The sequence below is a fragment of the Lepidochelys kempii genome, chromosome 14 (assembly GCF_965140265.1).
Source record: "Lepidochelys kempii isolate rLepKem1 chromosome 14, rLepKem1.hap2, whole genome shotgun sequence".
Classification (NCBI taxonomy): Eukaryota; Metazoa; Chordata; order Testudines; family Cheloniidae; genus Lepidochelys; species Lepidochelys kempii.
Window position 1 is genome coordinate 8587508 of NC_133269.1, and position 23053 is coordinate 8610560.

Genomic DNA, 23053 nt, shown 5'->3' on the forward strand with positions numbered 1-23053 from the left:
GAGGGGGGCTTTTCCCTGGGGGGAGTTAAAGATACACAGGAGCTCTGTCCTCAGTAGTGTGTGTGTGTGGGGAAGCAGCCCCAAGGGTAGTGAGGACATGGGGGCATCCCCAAAGGGCAAGGGGAATGCTATGGGGGCAGACAGCCCCCTCCCTAAGGGGCAGTGAGAACCTGGGGGCATCCCAGTGGGGGGACAACTAAGGGGACAGGCACCCCTTCCTCCCTTGGGTAGTGAGGACCTGGGGGCATCCCAGTGGGGGGGACGCTAAGGGGATAGGCACCCCCTTGCCCCCCGTGGGTAGTGAGGACATGGGGTACTGAGGGGGGCACAGGGGCCCTTTTCCCCGAGGCAGGAAGGAAGGTGCAGGGACCCGGGGCGGGGGGAGGGCTCCAGCCCCACTTGGGGGGCTAAGCGGGTCGCAGGCCCTGTCCCGCAGGAAGGGAGGCGGACGGCCGCCGCGCTACGCGCTGTCCCGGGCTTTGTTGTGCTCGCCGCCAGGGCCCCGGGCAGGGGGCGGGGGAAGGCGGCGGCGGCGGCGCCTCCTCCTCGGCGCTGGCCCCGCTTATGGCGACGCTGGGCACATCCGGGCTTCTCCTCGTCCGGCGGCTGCCGCCGCCGCTGCCCTGAGCGCCCAGCCCGACTCCATTAGCGCGTCCCCCTTCCTGCCCGGCCCCAGAGGCAGGGGCAGCCCCGGCGAAGGCAGCGCCGAGCCCCAGCAGCGACCGGGGACATGTCCAACCAGGGGGCCCGGAGGAACGGGCCCGTCAAGCTGCGCCTGACAGGTGAGGGGGGACTGGGGGAGCCGCCGGCCCCGAGCCTGGGGCCCGCCGAGCCCCGGGTCTGCTCCGCCGCGGGGACGGGAGGAGGCAGTGGGGGGGCTGGGGGCCAAGAGCCGGGCTTTGTGAGGAGACGGGAAGGGGGTAGGTAGCGGGGGAGCCTGCTTTGGGGGGCACGGGGCTGCTTTGGGGAGAAGGTTGAGGGGGGTAGGGGCCGAGTTGGGGGGCGGGCGCTGTTGTGGGGAGTAGGTTGGGGCCGGGCAGTGTGGGGGGGAAGGGAAGGTCTGGTGTCGGGGGGGGGCGGGCGGTGTGTGGGGCGAGGGGGGGAAGCGGAGATGGGGAGTGTGGGTGTTAGGTTGGGGGGGTGCAAGGAAAGAGAGAGCCGGGGAAAGCCCCTTTCTCTGTTTTCTAAACACCGCGAGCCCAGCTGGAGGGGTGGGATCGAGCTCCCTCCATGTGTATTTGAGATTGAACCTGGGGTTTGGAGACTCGGGCCTCCGGAAAAAGTAAACTCTCTCCTCTCACCCGGCGCTCCGCAGCAGGGGGCGGGTTGCTAAGGGGTCCGTGGGCCACGACGGCAACGTCCTTGCACACAACTTGTGTGAAACGTTGTGGTGGCATCGATTATCAGATCGGATTGTTCGCTCGAAGTAATAAAACACGCCTTCGTTGGGAGAGGTGAAGCCTTGGGGAGTGTGTGTGGGGTGGGGTGTGGAGGTATTGGTGCCCTCCGCCTCGCTGTCTTCCGAATCTAGATTAAACCCGAGTTCACTCGATTTATGACCTGAAGTCTGTAACGTGCTGGATCTTTTTTTGGAGTAGTTGTATTTTTTAGGGAAGGAGGGGCGGGCAGGAGGCCATTGTAACTTTTTAGGCGCTAGGTACCTTAGGTTGTTTCTCACCCTCTCCGACCGTCTTTTCTGTGTAATCGTGAAACAAACCATCAGGCCCTTGGTCCCTTTTGTTTTGATCTTTTGTGTTGCTGTTTTCAAGTCAACTTCCTTAGTTGAGATTGTAAACAATTCGTTGGATATAGTTCTTCCTGCTATAGGGAAAAATACCTTTTAAAAAAAACTTGGCCTTTAATAATATATATGTATATTATATACATAAAAGTAAACTATTTCAGTCTACATGCTGGGAAGGAAGAAAGGCATCATTTTTATTTCTAAATACTTGGAATGTGCTCCTTTTGTAGTGATGAGGGCAGTGTAAGCAGATAAATATGGAGAAACGTTTATAAATATGGATAAAGCCTTTGAAAAATAATCACTGAAGACTTGCGAGAAAATAGTGAATTTAAAAAACAAATTTTGTACCCTAAATTGTGACTTCAGTGAATGAAAATACAAGATTTAAAATAAATATTTAAAATACTTTGTTGGTCTTCCAACAACTTATTGAACCAAGTTAATAGCTGTGCTTTGCAAAATAAAGTAGTTGTTTCAAAAAAGTCTAAAAATAGTTTCTGCATTTTTGAAATTATGTAATTTTAATGGCATGTGCGGTATTTCCAGTTTAACTTCTAATGTGAAAAAAGTCTTAAAGTTACTGCATTTAACTTTTAAAAATAATTCTGAGTAGGAAGAAAAATGGCTTTATTTTCTAGACTACTGTAGATTTTTTCTTGTGATATAATTACTTATAATTGCTTACATTATATTTTAGAATTTATTTGGACTAATCTTGTAAAAGGGGTTTTCACGCAGGGCCATTATAGTGTCCATGTGCTGAACTCCTTAGAAATAAGCTTTTGAGATGAATGTAGCTGGGCTGATGTGTGGGAGAATATTAGTTTTTAAAATACTGTTCTTCACTTTTGTGTCTCTGGCTGATAGTGCTCAGAGAAACTATCAGAAAAGCAAAGCTATCTTTTTAAAACTTTATAAATCTGTTGTGGCCTAATGGAAAACTATGGACAAAAATCTGTTTAATAAATTGTCCTTTTTCACCTCTGGATTTCTCTTCCCTTTATTAAAGGTCTAGGGACATAGTGTTCTGTTTGTGACAACATAGGTACATTGCAGAGGGTTATGATTGTTGTGAAGAAATAAACAGCAGGAGTAGATATTTTTTCAGTTATTTATTGAATTTTAGTAAAATGTACAATTATGATGCATTCAATCCCAAGAAAGGGCATGTATATTCTTAAGAAACAAAGATGCTATTTTTGAGCATATATCCTTGCTAATAAAATATGGGAAGAGAAATACTGAAAAGAAAATACACACAAAATTGTCTTCAGAAAGAATCTTGCAACTTTGATAATTGTTTGGATTTGGTACTGAGCAACTCTGATTTTCAGAGATTTGAATGAAGCATTGGTCTGTTTCTTAATATACGTCTGATATGTTGAGGTATTTTGTGCTTTCATTAATCATAACTGATTTACACATAAGGTCAGTTGTTATAAGGAAGTTTTACATGCTTAAGGAAAATTGGTATAAGTGTTGAATTGAATTTTATTAATTGAACTGACGTCAGTTCTTGCTTGGGAATAGTTTGAAGTACCCTGTGTGGTTTTGATTACCCATTTTGATTGGAAAAGCGGTCTGAGAACGCTTGAATGCTAAAATTGTTTGGAATTAAAATCCTTATATTCCTGTGTGTGTGTGTTTTTTTTTTTTTTAAAGTAATGCTCTCTAAATCTGACAAGTGTTATTTAATCTTAATTTTCTTTGGCTTTATGAAACTAGCAGTCTTCTGTTTTGGCTTTAACATTGATAGGATTAATTCTGTAATCAGTGTGTAATACTTATTTCTTTTTTGTTCATTATCTTTAAACTGGATGGTATAGATTCTAAAAATGGATTTCAGGAACTGGATTCAATTAGCAGTTTTTCAGGACATAAACATTAAAGGTTTAGATGAAAAACGTTGTTTTGACTGACTGGATAAATGACAGGATAGTGTTTGATGTGAGTCCAAGAACTGATCTGGAGCTCATGCCCAACTTCTCAGTCCATCTTAAGGAGCCAAATAAAATATTTAACCTAGGCCTCATTTTGCAGAAGAGGTTGAATCTTTGCTGGGACCTTAAGAAAGTTCTGAGAAATGTTTGGCATACCTTTACACTAAGTGTTTAACAGTTTATTTAGGTCTGGGTTCCATAATAGGGGAAAAACCACGGTGGTGGCATAGTTCTAGTAACTTTTTATTTAGCTTACAGTGCATCTAGGCTATAAGTTTCTTCTAAGGTTATTGATCTTTTGCTTTTATGATAGACAAATTAAGATAAATATCTCCTAACCCCTTACTGACATGAACACTGGCGTATTATGCACTGTCTTGAGGTAGAAAGTTGCAGGATAGTAGACAACTGTCAAAGTATTAAATATATTCAAATACATTTTTTAATTAAAAAATCTTAGCGTGAAGTTTAAATGTTGATTTTGATCTCATTTACACAAGTACAACTCAGATTAATATGAGCTCAGAAGCCAGTTCTAAGGCTGTGTCTACACTAGACTTTTTCTTAACATTTCCCACTATGGGTATCACTGATTTAGCCCTTCTCATGGGAAATGTAGTATAGGCAGGGCTTCTGCAGCCACTGTCATTTTTACCACCATTTTATCTAATCCTGTTCAGTCTGTTTAGGCGACGCTCTGATAGAAACTCCAGCATTCACCCCACTTCAATTCTAATGTGATTTTTACTAGTTGTCATTCTCATGAATCTCTTTATGTAGAAGTGGTTGCTCTGTACCATTTGAAAACTGAGATTCCAAGCTTTCAGATGGAATATAGTATTAATGCTTAACAGTGGAGGTGTGCAGGAGGTAAGATAATATTGCTTATCTTCAAGGACTAGAAGTGTCTGTTGTATACTGTTGGAAAGTTAAAAATCCTGGGTTTTCAACAATGTCTACTTAAGTGAAACACATCAGGCTAGCTACTTTTTGTCAAGCCGGAATAATTTAAAAGAAATATCAGTTTGGAGATTAGAAAACATCGCTAAAATATATTGAGCTAAATGAAAACTATCAATTGGTGCATAATCTAGCTGCTACTTTTGGTACACCCTTGATTTGTTTCAGAATGGGTAACAAGTGAAATGAGTTTGATGGCCTTAGCCTAGACCCTTGTGGCTACATGATGCCAACTTATGTGGTATTTGTGATATAGTGTAATTGGTAATCCTTTTTCAGGGGAAAAAATAGAAATAAATACAAGAGAGTTGGATCCTTGGACGTATTAACAGAGGAGTAGTAAGTAGGGACAGAGGGGTGACTTTTACTTCTGTTTGTGGCACTGGTGAGACTGATACAAAATACTACGTACAGTTCTGGTGGCACCATTTTTAAATGGATGTTGAGAAATTGGAGAGGGTGCAGAAAAGAGCCACAAAAATGATTCAAGAGCTGGAGAAAAAGCCATACTGTGAGAGTCTTACAGAGCACAATCTGTTTAGCTTATCAAAAATAAGACTGAAAGACGACTTAATTACAGTGTATAAGTACCTTCACAGAGAGAATACCTGGTACTAAAGGCGTCTTTAATTTATTGGTGAAAGGCATAATGGGAACCAATAGCTGGAAGCTGAAGCCAGACAAATTCAAATTAGAAATAAGGCACTGTAACAGTGGAAGTGACAGATGATTGGAAGAAACTGCCAAGGGAAGTGGCATATTCTTCACCTCTTGATACCCTAATGTCAAGACTGAATGCCTTTCTGGAAAATCTGCTTTAGCCAAACACAAGTAATTGGGCTCAATGCAGGGTAACTGCTTGAAATTTAATGGCTGGTGATATACAAGTGACTGACTAATGAAATGAAATTTAATGACTGGTGATATACTGACTAGATGAATCAGTGGTTCTTTCTGCCCTTCAACTCTATGGAAAAATATCAGAGCCAGGTAGCACAGGTGGGTACCCCATCAGGCTACTGCAATTATTATCCCTTTCTTGCAGCTGCATGGACAGCTGTGTGATTCCTTGTGGAGTCTTCTGCATCTCACCATGATGGTGAGATGCCTGACTTCTGAGTGCCTGGTAGGGTTTAATCTCGATTATCTCAGATAATGGGTACCAAAGTAGTTAATATTAGCTATTGTCTGTCCCCACTATTGGTGGTGCATGCCTTCTTGCCAAAGAGGATCATAATTTTGATGCATTTCTGAACCTCACCTCCAACTGTCCTTAGATTTTCAGCTACTCGTATCACTCGTTTGAGATTAGCTAAGAGATTGCACTGTTTTCTTGATGTGGACCTTACCAGAGTTATTCATACCCTTCTGGCTTCGAGATTGGACTTTTAGTGTTTGCTTTCTGTGAAGGCCACTTTGAAATGTCAGCTGGCACAGAATGGAGTGGCTCCACCCATCTAATGCCATGGTTTTCAACCTGTTTACCATTGTGGGTCGCAAATGCAGCTCTCTGTGTTACGTAGGCTGCATCCACACAATATGTATATTACCTGTATGGCCCTAAGGATGTCACGTGGGCCGCAACTATGCGCTGATTGGGTGGCAAGCAGCCCGTGGGCCCCGGGTTGAGAACCATTGATCTAATTTGTTAGTCTCTAAGGTGCCACAAGTACTCCTTTTCTTTTTACTGATCTAATGGAATGAGTACATTACTTCTATATTATATTCAGTGCACTGACTTTGTAGCTTTTTGTGGGTGTAATTCAAGATGTGTGTTAATCTATAAAACTTTGTATTCTTGACACGTGACAGCCTATCTCCCTGTGTGTCGTTATGATGGCTGAGATCATTTGAGTAATGTAAAGCATTCTTCCCCCATAGTCAGAGAGTATTGCCTTCACAATATTCCCAGCCCCTGGAGAGCTCAGTGTTTGATTTGATACCTCAGGAGCTGACTGAAAATGTTAGTGCGGTGGGGTACTGGGAGTAGGAATGGACCATGGTTGAATGGGATATGGGAGGGAAGGGGCCCAATTAAAAATCCCTCAAAAATTAAAGAACATAGGGAGTTCCCAACTTCTCTTCCCCTGGAGTGTTGTGGTCTAAAAATAGGGATCTGAGTGTTTATATCTTCAAAGAAGCAGATTTGCAAGGTAAATAACTTTTCCTTGCTACTCAAACATTACATGTTTACACCACAAGGTTAGATAAGAATACTTGTGACATATATTGAACTCTTCCTCTGTAGATATCCAAGCTTAGCCCAAAGCTGGCTCAGCATTATCTCGGTTTCCAGGGGAAGGAAACTGAGATGCAGAATGTGGAAATGACTTGCCCAAGTTCACAAAGGGAATCAGTGACAAAGCTGTGAATAGAATCCTGATATCTTGACTTCCAGTTTAGTGCCTAGGCACTGGGGCATGCTCTCTCTCCTTAATGTACATTTATTGAAAGTAAAATTTGGTGTTGGCCCTTCTGATACTAGAGATTGGGAGTGACCCAAAGGTATCTTTTGGATCGTATCAAATGATTCTGTGATCTTAGTTATATATTCACTTGTACATTCTATGTGTGCGACTCCATTCAGAAATAGTTTAACATGCCACAGGTTTTACTGTAATCTTAAAAGTGCTTTTACCTTAGATGTCAAACCTGGTAATGAACCATCTCATATATTATCAATGCTCTTTACTTCTCATAGCAAGTGCAACTCAAGCTGGAAGGCTTTTGTACCACTTTCCATTCCTAAAAGTGAACGGAAAGTATTGCTCGGCTGTTAGATGGTTACTTCACATTTGCACAGTTCTGAAAGTGAAAGGAAAAGCAGTGACGTATAAGTTTATAAGTCTATATCCTGTTATGAATCTTCTGGAATGATTCCTAGCCAATTCATGTTTAACACAACTAATAAAAATGGATTTCTTGCAGAAATAAATAGAAGACAGCCAGCCACTCCAACTCTTTTTTTTTTTTTTTTGGTGCCTTTGTCAGTGGCTGGCAGTTCGGTAATGCTTAAATGAAGCAATGAAACACTATTGTCTTAACAAGTGGGAGAATTAAATGGATGCCTGTGCATCCTTTTTCTTTAATTTTAAAAAGAGATCCATGTATAGGACAAGCCAATTTATAAGAACGTTCCCAAGCACAACCTAAGAATACTACATTGATTCTCATTGGAGGTTAGAGCTATGTGAAAGAATGCTGATACCATTACTCATTCTGGAAACAGATGTTAAAATATTAACAATGATCAAATTATATGCATCTCTAGTGTACTGGTAAAATACTATAGTAGTATCAGAATTCTGATACTTTCAATGCACTGTTGAATTGTTACTTTATTAAAAATCCATAAAAATACATAGAGGAAATAAGGAGCGACTTAACTAAAGGTAAATGGCTTTCAACAGGATAATTGAGTTGAATTGTGTAATGAGATGAGTGTGGAGCCTGAAGTCCATTCAAAGAAACTTGTGTGTGTCAAATGTACAGAAACACATAGGGGTTGTGTTCTCATACATAACTCCTTGCATATCACCGTAAATATGTCCATATCCTGCAAATAATTACACACATGCTTAACTTTCAGCATGTGTATAAACATTTGCAGGTTTGGGACCATATTACTTACTGATTGATCATGATGGATTATCAAACCACTGAAAGACAAAGACTATAATTTTAAGTTAGTCTACATCCAGCTTTCAGTATTACTTATCCAGTTAACTGCAGGCACAACTGATTAGGTCTGTAATAATACCTTTTTACATGCTTAACTAGGTGATTTGTAGTTGGGTAGGTAAGAGTCCAAATGAGTGCACTTGTGCCTGTATTGAACTGAGGGTGAGAGGTTAATTGAGATTAATATGTATATTAAAAAAGAGTCTTTTATTTCAGGTGTTGGGGGGAAGCAGGAGAAAAAGTGTGATTATAATCATGACTTGAAATTTTTTTTGGATGTTTACAGGAAATTAAGAAAAATTCAACATGCTCAGGTAATACCCCAGATGGTTAAATATGAACTGTGTAGTTCATAACCAAATAGTACTTACAGCAAAATGTTCACCTGCACTAAGGACAAATGGTGTTTTTAATTCTAACATGAGTTGGAATAGAATTAAAATTTAACCTTATTAACATACGCTTTCAGAATGAACATTTTCAGAGAACTGTTTTTTATTTTTGAGACACAAGATACTGGAAAACAGGATTTATGTCCATAGCATATTTCCAGAAAAGGAACTCTATTCCCAATCAACCTATTAAAATTACTAGGTCTTTTAAACTCTAGATCTTATAGATTTCTGCATCGAAAACTGTATGTGGGGCTGAACCTGTTATGCAGCAATGTTAGTGATGCCCTTTGTTTTTGTTTAAAATACATATAAAAAAAAACCCTATTCAATTCCTGAAAGGAGGAATAAATCCATAGTATATTAGGAGCTTTCTAAAGAAGATGGTGGGTGGATATAGGAGTAGTGGGTGGTTTGAGAAAATTGGAACAGTATTGGGTGGAGTAGGAGAGGCAGGCAGGTGGATGGGGGAATTGAGCTGCTAAAGGGACTCTGTGTAGCTGCAGTGGTGCTCGCATGTGTGCAATTTGACAGTGGAAATGGAAAACTAGAAATCGGTTCTCATAGTTGGGCTGGAACATATGGAAGAGAGTCTTTTTTGCCCATGGCATTTATTATGATACAACTCTCAGTCAATGGGTAACAATAGAATTACATTTTGTGAAATCCTAAAAATAATTGTTTTCATTTATTTGCTCCGTTTTATTAAACATCTGTTTTCCTGCTTGCCATTGAAATTAATATGATTGTAGGTTTTTTAGAATCTGGGCTTTTTAAATAGATACAAATGGCCTCGTTTTGCAAGATGTCAGGCACCACCTCTCTCAGTTCCTGTTCAGGTTAGGAGGGGTTGAAGGTGACCAGATCCTTGTATGCTTGGACTCAGTGGGCTGAGAGATCATTGACCCAAGTGAAAAGACAGGGTACAGTCCAGGTTCTCATGCAAGTTCTATGAGTTTTCATTTCTTGAAATGGTAGTTCTTCATGAAAAGAGGAAAAGTATTCTTGGTCCTATTTATATTACAATAGCTCCCAAAACATATCCCAAGGGGAAGATACTGTCCATTTCCTGTTTCTTAGCGATCAATAAAATCCAAAGCAAAACAAGTCTGTGGACAATTAAATGATCTGTGCTGAATCTTAGTGCTATCTGATATAGTTCAAATGGATTGGATAAATGGCATTTCTAAACAAGCATCTAAAATTACTGTTCCAATACATAAATCGAGAACCTGGGGTAAAGTGAAAGAATCTGTAAAGGTACACCTTTCATATTTATTGTTACAAGAAAGTACCGGTTAAGTGTGTACGTGTGTGTTTGTTTGTCAAACACACATGTACACACTTGTTTGTGTGTTTGTTTGTCAAATTGTTTTTGACATCTAGCCAAAATGTTTTGCACTACTGCTGATGTGGAATCCCTGTATGTTCTTATGGAAGTAAATGCTAATTTTATGGAAGCTCGGGGTACCATGCAATGATTTTAAATTGTTGGATGCACATTGTTGACAAAAAAGGTCAATTGTCTAGACTGCATAAATGCAGAAGTGCCCAAAACTTATGCTGGGGTCATGTCTGATCCTCCAGTGTAGCTCTGCACTACAGGTGAGACTTTCCTGTGTATGGCCTTCTGCTCAACAGTTGGGTAAAAATGTTTTAAAAAAAATGTTTAAAATGTTACCTGTTTCTCTTACTGAGACAGGAAATAAACTCCCTTTCTTTGTTTAGGAGCAATAAAGTCTGTTCCTGATGAACACAAGAAAGAGAATTTGTACTCAAGGTACTTCCTTGTACCAAAGAAAAATGGAGGGTGGAGACTGATTTTTAGTCTTAAGGTTACTCAACAAATTTGTGAAGTCTCAGAAGTTCAGGATGGTGACTCTGGCAGGTATAATTCCTTCACTGAATTAAGGGAGTTGGTTTTCAGCTCTCAACCTACAAGATGCATATTTCCATAAAGCGATAACGCCCATCTCTCAGAAAATAACTGCATCTTGTTATAGGTCAGGATCATTTGCAATACTGGGTTCTCCCCTTTGGACTTCTTTGCCACCGAGAGTGTTTTCAAAGGTTATAGCAGTGGTAGGTGCTTTCCTTCATCGAGAGGTGATTTTAGTATTCCTGTACCTCAATGATTGGCTGTTCAAGGGTCAGTCTTATGAAGCAATGCTGTCATCCACACAGAAGGCCCTTTCTCTGTTGCTGGAATTAGGTCTTCAATTCAATGTAAAAAAATCCACATCGACCCCTGTACAGAAAATACAGTTCGTTGGCATGTCCTTGGGTTTGTTGGTCGCCAGGACTTACCTTCCTGTGGAGCGATTCATATCTATCTAATCAGAACTTCTGAAGGGAGCCCTCAGAACTAATGAAGGGAGCCCTCAGAACTCAGTGATAAACTGCCTCCAACTCCTAGGTTACATGGCAGCTTGCACTTTTTTTTTTATCAGACCATGCAAGCTTATGCCTTTGTTGGTCTGAGCCACCCCTGGAAGCAGTCTACTCCCCAGACAGACACAGCTTAGACAAACGGGTTTCAGTTCCCCACAAAGTAAAAGATTTCCTAGACTGGTGGAAAGATCATGACAGCATCAGTGCAGACATTCCTTTTCTCCAATCAATCCCAACAGTAATGACAGATGCATTCCTGTTGGGATGGGGAGCTCGTGTCAATGCTTATACAATCTAGGCGTGATGGTTGCCTCAAGAAACCAGGCTCCATATCAATGTGTTGGAACTCAGGGGAGTCAGGAATGCCTGCCTTCATTTTCTGCCTCTCTTCAGGGACAAGTCAACTAGGGTCATGACCAACAACATGGCCTATATATTTTATATCAGCTGGCAAGGAGGAGTGAGATACCCCTCTCTAGCGCTGAAGCAATCAAGTTGTGGAACTGGTGCATAATCCATCATATATGCATTTCAGCAATCTACTTTCCTTGCCTTCAAAATACCATAGCCCGTGCTTTCAGCAGGCACTTCTCCAAGCACTATGAGTGGGAGCTGGACTCTCAGACCTTCCAAGGCATATTTAAAACTTGGGGATTTTCAGAACTGGACCTCTTCGCCCCCTTTGTGAACATCAGTTTTGCTTAAGAACGGAGGTCTAGGCCACTGTTCTCTAAGAGATGGCTTCCTCCTACCCTGGACAAAGAGTCTGTTCTGTACATTTACTCCAACACCTCTGTACTGAGGGTGATGAATGAAATCAGCCAGGACAAAGCCAGGGTTATTCTAATAGTTCCAACATGGCAGAGACAAGCTTGGTATCTTTATCTGTTTCACCTGTTGAGCAACCAAACTTCTGATCATCCCCCATCTCTTCCCACAAGATGCCTGTTGATTGCTTCATCCCAACCTAGGAGTTCTCTGTCTCAGGACATGGATTCTCAATGGTTTGCAGGGCTAGAGTTTGACAGTTCTGTGGAGGTAAGACGGGTGTTGTTAAACAGTAGGAGAGAATCCCCTCAAAGTATTTACCTTGAAAAGTGGAAATTATTTAGTCATTACTGTCAACTCCAAGGCTGATTTTCCTCACTCTCAGCTGTCCTGGATTACCTGCTGGAACTAAAGAAAATTGGATTATCAACCAGCTCAGTCAGGGTTCGCTTGGCTACCATAACAGCCTTTCATTCCCTCAAGTGAAAGACCCCACTGCGGCTTGGGTTATCAGTCTAGTTCTTCGATGTCTCAGAGGACCTCCCTTTGAACCAATGGTGACCTGCTTCTTACTTAACCTATGTATGAATGCGGTCTTTTTGGTAGCTATAATGTTAGCCCAAAGAGTTGGAAACATTGGAGACTTAATAGAAAGATCCTTCTTTCATGATATTCTTAAAGGAAAAGGTTTCCTTACATCTGCTCCCTAAATTCCTCCCAAGCTGTCATCCAAGTTTAATCATAACTCATCCATTTATTTATTGTGTCTCTTCCCCACCCAACCCAACCCACATAATTCTCTATAGGAGGTTTCCTTTCATACCTTAAATGTCAGATGAGAATTGGCCTTTTATGCTGATGGGACCAAACTGTTTCAGAGGTCTCCTAGGCTGTTTGTTTCCATTAGGCAGATTTAAAGAATCCATAGTCTCCACTCTAAGGCTACTGAGGTGGGTCTCTAGATATATTATTGCATGCTATGATGCTACCAGCATTCAGCCCCCTTCTAGGGTGTTGGCGTGCTCTACAAGGTCACAATTAACATCTACTCATTAATTTAAAGAAATTCCAGTATCTGAGGTCTGTAGAACGACTGTGTGATGTTCAGTGTGTTCCTCCTCTAAGCACTATGCCTTGGTCTATGCTTCTAGATCTGATACAACAGTTGGCAATGTGGTTCTGTCTTCAGTTCTAGATCCACTCCTGAAGCTCCCTCTGTCCTGTGGAGATACTGCTTGGGAGTCATCTGAAGTGGAGTGCCCACAGGGAGGCTACACAAAGAAAAGGTTACTCGCCCTGTGCAGTAACTGTGGTTCTTTGAGATGTGCCCCTCATGGGTGCTCAGCTACCTGTTTTGGAGTTTCTTTGTGGCACTTTGCAGTAGAGAGGGAACTGAAGACAATTCATCCCTGCAGCCCTATATTGCCTTGATATGGGGCACAGGGCTGCTTAGGGCATGTACATGGACTGAATGAATACTGCTAATGAAAATCTTATTGAAGGAATGTGGAGTGCATGTGGACCTCAAAGAACCACAGTTACTGGATGGGGTGACTAATCTTTTCTTCTCCATGTCCACTGAAGGTAGGACAAGAAATAATGGGCTTAATCTGCAGCAAGGGAGACTTAGGTTAGATATTGGAAAGACTTTCTAACTATAAGGATAGGTAAGTACTGGAATAGGTTTCCCAGGGAGGTTGTGGAGTCCTAGTCATTGGAGGTTTTTAAGAACAGGTTAGGCAAACATCTGTAAGGGGTGGTCTGGGTATATACAGCATCCTGCCTCAGCACAGGGAGTTGGACTAGTTGGACTTCTAGTACTACATTTTTGTGATTCTATTACTTACTCACATATTTAACAGAATCCTAATTACGTTTTAGTGAATTGCATTGGAATTCCCACAATGTCTTCTACAGTGTTCCACGGCTAGAATTTTTAATGCTATCAGCGGGCCCACTTCTGTTCTCAAATATGTTGCATGTATCCCTTTGTATTAAAATTAAAATCAGCAATAAGTCTCATGCACAATCACATTCTGTAAGTGATGCTTTTTGAATTGCAGAGCATCTTAGTTATTCTAGGAATATCAATTTAAGTATTAAAGATTGCATCTTATGTAAAGTGGAAACATAGCATCCAATTATGTAATTTACCCTCTGAAAACAGCATGCAAAAAAAAATTTTTTTTTCTGGACATTTATTTTTTCTGACATACATTTTCCTTACATTAATATTGTACAGTCATTAAGGAAAGTTGTACTGTGAGAATGGTGTCCATCTGTATTTGGAATTAATTTGGTTCATGGTGTCAAAAGTTATAGTGAAGAACCTTTTACAGTTTTACTTCATTAGGAATTTTTCTTTTCAGTTCTTTTTTTGTAAGAATAACATTTGGCCTTATCTTTACTTACTCTTAAAATGGAACAGGTTGGTCTACATTTAGCTGTGTTTTCATGATTAATAGGGTAAACGCCTTCATCTTCCATTATATTATACCCAGAGATCAACACTCTAGGATAGCAATCCAGTAAGAATTCACATACCTTTGTTAGCAGCTGGGTGGTAGGGGTTATCTTACCATCTCAGCATTGTAATAGTTTTTGGGCTTTAGTGTGCACAAACTCAATGTCAATTAACTCCTCTGAGTAGACAAGGCCTTAACTGGAGATTTTTAGTGTAACTATATTGATGTACTGCATAAATGCAAACCTTTAATGTGGATTCAGTGCACTAGTGTATACTGGGAAAATTTTCAATATGTGAAATGTCGATGTAGAATATGGGGATGGAAGTAGGTGGGAGGGAGTGGTTATACATTTTTTAAACTTATAAGTTCAGAACTGATATTTTGGGAGTAGAAAGGAGAGAGAAAATATAGGGGAGGAGATGGCAAATACAATGTAGGGGAAATAGAGACATAAATGGGTGGAGGGTCAGAGTAGAAAAAGAGAAGCACACAATGAAGACAATGTAAGGAAAGATCCTCCATAATGGATATTGGAGGAAAGAAAGAGTGAAGCAGAAAGGGAAAGAGGAAATTACACAAGCAAGACATACTAAGTTATGATTGTTTAACAATGTTATTAAATACTTTATACAGCTGTTTTATTCTTTTAAATTGAAGATAGTGTGGCCTTGAGGAGGTGTTTGGAGCTGTAGGTCTATGATAGTCCAGGTACTGATCATTCTGGCTAATAGGGTTAGTGTTCAGAGTAGCATATGTTGCATAAACTTTTCAAGCCGTTGGTATATTAGTAGAAATAGGGAATTTTGGCACCATTTGATCATGAGGTTGGGAGTAAGGTGCTTTATTAAAGTATGCAAACAAGCAATTGGAACAAGTGGACATAAGACACTAGAGCAAAACTCGTGCATATAAACATGAGTAAGAATATTGTGCATTGAAATCTTTACATTTTTTAACAGTGTACATTTTTTAGTCAGTGTATTATAAACGTAATAGGCAAAATGTAAGATACTAGTGTGTACATAGAAGTAAATGAGGTTGCACTGACGCACAGTTTTGAGTCTGGAGGGTTTGCACACAGTGGCCTTGATTCTGCAACCCTCACATGAGTAGTCCCCATGGACTTTAAAGGGAGAACTTGCATAAGTAAGGGTTGCAAGATTGTGTTCAGTGTCATTAAAAGTGTGTACTCTCACCCATATATGTTTTTTTCTAAATTCAGCTATTCTTTTGCAATGGTAATGGGGAGCTCAGTAATCTGTATACAACATGTTTAAAAGCAACTGTTGCAGTATTACTTTGTCTTATTTTAAACTATTTTTTAAAAAAAACTCACCCCTTCTCCCTGAAACTTTGACCAAAAGATTGTTCTAACACAAGGAATTCCAAACATTAGGCGGAAACTCTCTCTACAATTCACTTGTTTTAAAGTTGGTAGTCTGTGTAGTTCACATTAAATGAAAAGATTGTGGTGGTTGCACTGAGCTGCTCTTATGATCATGTATTTAACTTATGTGAGAGATTCCTTACTATGGGCTACTTTAGAGTTCCAAAGAACAAGATCAAATCATGATTCTTGCCTCTAGCCCAGAATGTGGCCAGATTTGGGCATACCTTAACTTTTGCTTGTACTGAATACCATACCCAAGGGCCCTTTAGTTGAGGATACCTTTCACACCTTAGTCCTAGTGATTTAAAGTGCTTGTCTACACTTAGGTTTTATAGCGCTCTAACTTGCTGGCTCAGGGGTGTGAAAAATCACCCCCCTGAGCGCAGCAAGTCTGAGCGCTTTAAAGTGCTAGTGTAACAGGCTCCAAGCGCTGAGGGAGCTTTCTCCCAGCACTCATGCGCGACCACACACACGCTTTGAAGTTTCCAGTGTAGACATACCCTTAGAACCTGGATTCCACCACCCTTTCTGTCCCTATTGCCACAGAGGATGTGTAATGAGAGGTGGTCCTTCAGATAACTACTGAGCACTTGTCTGCACTTGAAGGTTAATTCAGATTAAGGTAGGTTGTGAGTTTGAAGTGCAATAGCTATTCCTGAATAACCTCATGAGTGGCACTCTTATTCTGGAATAAGAATATTCACACCCAGAGCTATTTCTGAATAATGCCATGTGTAGTCAAGACTTCAGCCTAAGCCAAATTCATGGTTTTAAAGATAAGGACCAGAGCCTAGAAGTGTACCCAGTGCTGAATAGGCAGCTGGTGTGGTGTGTTGTGATGTGCTCTGCTCCATGTAGAAGGTGAATGTCTGCATGTTGAACCAGCTAGTTTTTGGATGACCTTCTGAGTCCGTCCCAGGTAAAATATATTGCAGTATTGCTGCCCTAAAGTGATCTAAACATGGAATCATTGTTGCCAAGTCTGAATCTTGGAGGTAAAGGTGCAGCTTCTTGTCTGTCTGAAGATGAGGTCTGAAGAGAAAATAGGCTTGTGTTTAAAACAAACAAAACCCACCCTGATTTTTTGCTTCTCTTATTCTTGTTGATCCTATTGGCCAAGAGGTAGTAGTGGAGATGGGTTGCACTGAATACCTTACTGGCTTTTAAAATATTTGGAAGAGTATAAATACATCAAAATAGCAGCTTAATTTATTTTTATATATTTATAACTGGATTTGGATCTCAGACATTTTGTGCACTGTAGGTTCTCTGGAAGCAGAGTATCTATCTTTTCATGTCTGCATAACTGACATCTACAATTTGGAAAGCCAAATTCTAAATACAGATTGATTTTTTTTTTCTTTTTTAAATGAAATCGGTAGGTTTTGCTTGGTTTTGTGGATAATTTTAAGCTGGTAGAGAGTAAAAGGAGCAGAAGTGAATTCTATCAAATGATTCTCCTTGTGTTTATTACAGGTAGGTTTAAAAAATGTATATTTTGTGGTCTCCTTAACCTAAACCTCTACCCCCTTAAGATACAGTCCAGACTGAGAGAGGAATTAAATGCAGTTCTTTATTCACACACAAAGCCTTAAGAGGGTAGGGTTTTAAAAAAAAAAACAAAACAAAAAAAAAACCTTTTTCATTCTCCTTTCTGTTTCAAAGAGTTGTGGAGGGCTGCCTGAAAAACTGGAGCACGCTCCCTGTGACCTCAAATTACTTTTTTATAAAATACTCAGACCTCTGTTTCTCTAAATTCGGAATTCAAAGACAGAATGATTAGAAAAGCAACTGTACACTTTTTTTTAAAAAAATGTGGTTATTGGATAAATCAGTATGAGCTCAACTGCTGTAGATAAATTTATTTTGCTGTTGCTTTAAATCTATGATTTGTTATTTTGTCAGTGTAAGAAAAACAAGAATATTAAGAAGTAATTTACTACACTGGGCTTAGTAAGGAGCATTCTGTTTCTATGATTGGGGCAGAACAGGATTGTTCAGATGTGTCTGATAAACAGGACAAGGTCTAGTCTGACAGCTGGCAATAATATTTTTTACTCAGTCAGGTGTACTAAATTAGTAAATCTATTACAAGAATACAGGAGAAACCTCACAAAAGACAGCCTTGTAGGCAGAAGTGTTGCCAAATGGGAAATGATTCATCGTCTCTGAATGGGATGAGCATTGAGCAGAAGCAGTTTAAACCTCAGACTGGTTTGGCTCATATCACATCAAATATGTGATTTTTAAAACTGTATCTTTTCCTATTCTTTGTCTCAACGCATCCCGAACAGCAAAATTATATTTATGATCAAAATTGGATGGATGGGTTATTTATACTTCTTTTGGAAGGTTAGGTGTGTTTGGTTAGTTTTGTGGTCCTTAACTATATTCTAGTATGTTTGTGTGCAGCCTAAAAACACTCCAATATTGTGAGCATTGTCAGCTTCACCTTTTGGAGGGAAGGGGTTATATGTGCCTGAAATGTAAGTGTGACATGATTGAGGGTGTGTCTACATAGCAGCTGGGAGGTGTGATTCCCAGCGCTGGTAGACATTCTTGTGCTAGGTCTGCTCAACCAAGAGCCTAAAAGTAGTAGTGTGGCTATAATGGCTGAAGCTCGCTGCCTGAATACATCTCCTGGGGGTCAGGTGGGATTGTACAGTACTTGAGTGCCTAGCCTGAGCCACTGCCCTTGCCACTATGCTCATGCTGCTATTTTTAGGCACTACTTTGAACAGAGCTAGTGGGTGTATGTCTACCTGCACTAAGAATTACGCTACCTAGCTGCTGTGTAAACCATTCACTGATGTGCAGAGGCAGAGCTCCATTAATTTTGTGTCTGTGTCTCTTTTGCGTAACTACCCATAAATGTTGCTTAACATATTATTGTTCTTTGATCCTTATAATTTTGCTCACTAAAGGTAACTTGTTTGTTTCATGCTGACAACATGCCTGGTGCTAATGGTCCTGCAACAAACAGTATCTTGCAAACATCTTTGTTCCTTACATTAGCAACAGAGGATATATTTGTGGATTCTTAGAGTTAAGTTACTTATCAAGGTACAAAGGAGGTTCAATTCACAGAGCATTAAAGGTAACCTTCAAAAATGGGGGAGGGGAAAGAGGCTTGTGCTCTTTCATGCTGCTGTATTACTTATATAGAAGGCCGGAAAGTTGTCACTGCTTTTTTTTTTTTTTTTAAGTAGTAGTTATTTAAGTCTTGTCTGTTCTAGAATTTTATGGATAATTGAAAAACTAGAGAAATTATAGCCCATCACAAGAGATGGAAGACTGAATAGTTTAGAGGAAGGTATTTTTAGTCACTCTCTAAAACCTTTTGTTATTGTTAAATATTGAGGCCCAATAAACACTTGGGAGAAAGATTAAATGTTTGTTCCTTGTTTAAGATCTGAATGGAGCTTCTAGTCTATGATTGAGATCCTCAAGAAGCTGTGTAGCAAAACTGGGAGAGAGTGAAACTTCATATTTCTAAGGTTTAAAAAGAAGTAGAGCCTTGCACCTGGAAAACAAAAACAAACACAAAATCTCTGCTCTTTCAGTACTTATTTATATATCACAAAGAAGCAAAAAGGGGCACAAATACAATATTAAAAATAATCATATGCAGGTCACCTTTAAAGATGAACAGAAAGATTATATAAAATCTAATCTATTTAACCTGCCAGGATTTAAATTTAGGCTGCTATATTTCTGTGTTGGAACAGATGTTGAGATCACAGACAACTGAGCAGAGCAGGGAACACAGCTCCTTGTTCTGTATTCGGTGTCTGTGATGTCATCAGCTGTTCTAGGAAAGAGACTGTAGATCTTGACATATAAGAGGAAATTCTATCCATCTATTTTAAATTTATCTGTAATTCATTTTATCTCTCTCTCTCACACTCACACACACACACATTTATAACTTATTTAACACACTCCTAGAAACCATAAAATTGGATTTAGAATAAGTATTCCAGGACTAGCTCAACACTTTCTGAAACTATGACCGACAAATAACTTAGGCTCAGCTAGGTTCAACTGTTGGAGTAGTATCAACAGTAGCTGGATGTATCAATGGGACCATGGTTATAACCATGATCTGTGTTTCCGAAGAGACAGAATTCAGAGTTTTCCTATTTAAATTGCGTAGGTGATCTTTAGCTCTGGACAAAGAGACTTGAGTAGACCTGATGCCTGACAAGCTTCAGTCATTTATAATTCCTAATATGCAGGAGGCTGTTAGTTACAGGTCTCTCTTGTCAGTAGACCTTTTTAAAATTCAAGGCATTTTTGTCCAGCTATTAGTTAGATCATCAGTTTATTGTATTGTTTCCTCTACTATAGAGCATTCAGTGATGGAGAGTTTTACTGCAATGAAACAAATCTTAAGGTTCTGTTTCTTGTTGAATGTCTTTTTCCTCTAGTACATTTTCATAGATACATGAAATATATTGGACAGAACAGAGCTGTAAATTTTCTTTATCTCTGGTGTTGTCAACCCTTTTTTCCCTATAATGTTCTTCATTTGTATTTGTTAAGCAGTGAATTTGCCTTTCCACCCTTTTCGATCCATTCATCTTCACAGAAAGACTCCTATGCTCTTTTATGGACTCTTGATATACGACGTTTTAAAAATAATTTTGGGCAAATCACTACTCTATTCAAGAAGATTGAAATTAGTTCTGTTAGAAACAGAATGGCTCTTGACTCTTCTTAGGTAATATGCTGAAGTCATTGTCTTATGGATTTCATACCAGTTGTTAAGGAAAGAGGTAAGAATTGAATGCATTAGTGATTCAGAGTTATAGGTGGGGCAGCTCTTAGTTGCTTCTGAACTCTTTAAAGCTATTTTATACATATGTCTTAGAAGGGTATACAATGTATGTTCATGGAAGATTTTATTTCGGCTATGTCTACGTGACACGGCTGTGTCGCTACAGCTGTGCTGCTAAAAGTTGCACAGTGTAGCTGCTGTTTGGCGGCTCTCCTGCCGACAAAAAAATTCCACCCCCAAAGAGCAGCATTTGCATTGTCGGCAGGAGAGCGCTTCTGCCGACAATGCGCCATTCACGCTGGTGCTTGTTGTCGCCAAAACTTTTGTCTTTTTTCGGGGGGGGGGCGGGAGGGAGAGGAAGGGGGGTTCAACACTTTTGAAAGACAAAAGTTTTGTTGTTCAATTGCCAGTGTAGACATAGCCTTTGTCTCTCACTTGTGTTTAATTGCTGCTTCCTTCAAGATTAGAGATACTAACTAACCTTGGCCAGTGTTGCTTTTGATCTCCAGTTCACTTTTTTTTGTGTGGAGGGCTAATTGTTCTTCATATTGTAGTAAATTGAGATACATTTAATTTGTAATTTAAGGATCACAGTACAAATGCAACAGTTAAAATAGGTCATTTAAGTTACCTTTATTGAATTTCCTTCTCCAATCCTTTGTGTGCTTACTGGAATGTAAATTATAATCTGAATTTATTACAGATATGAGAAATGAAATCGTTAACTTTTTACCTGCACATTAGGCTTTGTTGACTGCCAAAAATGTTCAGTTTTTCAGATAAGCATTTTGGAAGTTAATAATTTAAGTTTGTTAAATTTTGCCTTTTGGCTAGAGAACTGTTCAGTATTATTGTAATTAATAATTTGCAGTGCATTTATGATGTGCTAACTGCTTTTCCTACATTCAAGAAGGGCAGTCTTGGGGGTACTAGGGAAGTTGAACAACATTTCTACTGTACAAAAATAATTGTGTGTTGGAAGCATCCCGACTGGTCTGAGAGGCTCCATCCGTGCTAGACCAGGAAATACAAAGTCTTCACACTAGCCTTTGTTTTCCTAAAATGTCCCACCAGTGCTACCACTGGTTCAGTTTCACTGGCTGAGGCAATGGTGGACATGCCAGTTGATACAGGATACAGGTGGACGCACACATTTTGCTACTGTATTATTTAGACTTGATCTAAGCATGCCACAAGTTCTTCAAAAATGGGAGTTCCTTAGATTTGAAATTGTATACATCCACTTAGAAACAAAATTGCATTGCCATATAGGAGACCTGCAAGTATACTCCAATGAGATTTTAATATACTGTTCTTTTTCTTCTGTCTGTATTGCAAAGGTTACAGAATAATTTCTTCCTTTACTCCATGACAGCCATGTAAAATAAAACCTGGACACATGAATAGACTTTGACGTGAGTGGCAGTAAGCCCATCACCGAATGAATCAAGGAAATGTGAATACGTTAGTCCCTTGTGCTAAGAATTCTATGGGTGTATGGTGGTTTTTTTTTTTTTGGCTTGGAGTGTGGTAAGAGGGAGGAGTGGAAAAGGAAGCCCTTTGTTTACAGTAAAACAATACTGTGAAGTAGACATCATGATGTTAAAACAGGAGTCTAAACATGGCAAATCTAGGCAGACTCCATCTGGCTGTGTCCACAAGTCATTCAGGCATCCTAGGCGCAGACTACTGGAGTCTGATATTTTTTTTTCTTACGGAAATTCAAAATTGCCTTGGAGACTATGTCCCAGTGTTTTATTACTGGACGAGATGACTGATTACTGGTTAAGCCATTACTGGCTTATCTATTTACATTCAGTGTTGCCATGCATTTTTCTAATGTTTCTTCCATGATAAATATGACATTTTCATATTTTTTTATTTTAATCTGCATGAGTGTATGTTAAGTGCTTGCACATAGTTGGTGTTTTGTTTAGTTTTAGCAGGAAACGTAAAGTACTAACCCTAAAACCTTTATTAGAGTTATAAGGATAACAGAATTGAGTACAGTAAATCTAATGGAAAGAAGAAAAATGTACACAATCACTATAAAATTAGTTTCTAGTATACTTTGCAGCCCTTCAAATAGTATTTCAGATTATTAGGACATGCTTTCATTTTCTGGATTCCTTAGATTGCACTCTGGTGAATTATTGATTTTGCTGTTTGTTTAGTTGGAGAGCAGATTTACTTTGTTCTTACTGACAAAATGCTTACAGGCAGACTTATGTGAACCTTTTAAAATAGGTGTTTTTTTTTTACACGTTGTGTATTAAGTTTTATTTAACAAATGCAAATCGGCTAAGTTGAACTTCACAAATGTATGTTATGTGAAGGATAAATTAGAACTCTGATCATTATTAAAGAAATATCTAAGGATGAAATTTCTAATAGTAGAAATTATTCTAATATATAATAAAGAAGGCTTTATATTTTGTTCAGAAACTCTTCTGCCTGGCACTTGGATTTCAGGCTAACAACATTTTTTTTTTTTTCCTTTTTGGGTTTTCTTTGTATTTTTGCACTGTTAAAATAA

The 23053-nt window shown here is 39.6% G+C and overlaps 1 protein-coding gene across 5 annotated transcripts in view; it reads left to right on the plus strand.

The window, feature by feature from the left end:
- The first annotated feature begins 504 nt into the window (after positions 1–504).
- The window catches only part of SMURF2 (SMAD specific E3 ubiquitin protein ligase 2), a 124338-nt gene continuing 101789 nt past the window's right edge, over positions 505–23053 (plus strand). For 4 of the 5 annotated variants that reach the window (XM_073310783.1, XM_073310779.1, XM_073310781.1 and 1 more), the window contains exon 1: positions 505–782. In XM_073310783.1, the coding sequence (XP_073166884.1) occupies positions 731–782 (52 nt within the window). In that variant the 5' untranslated portion in view covers positions 505–730. The remainder of the gene's footprint in view (positions 783–23053) is intronic. The other variant, XM_073310784.1, reaches the window with a different exon arrangement.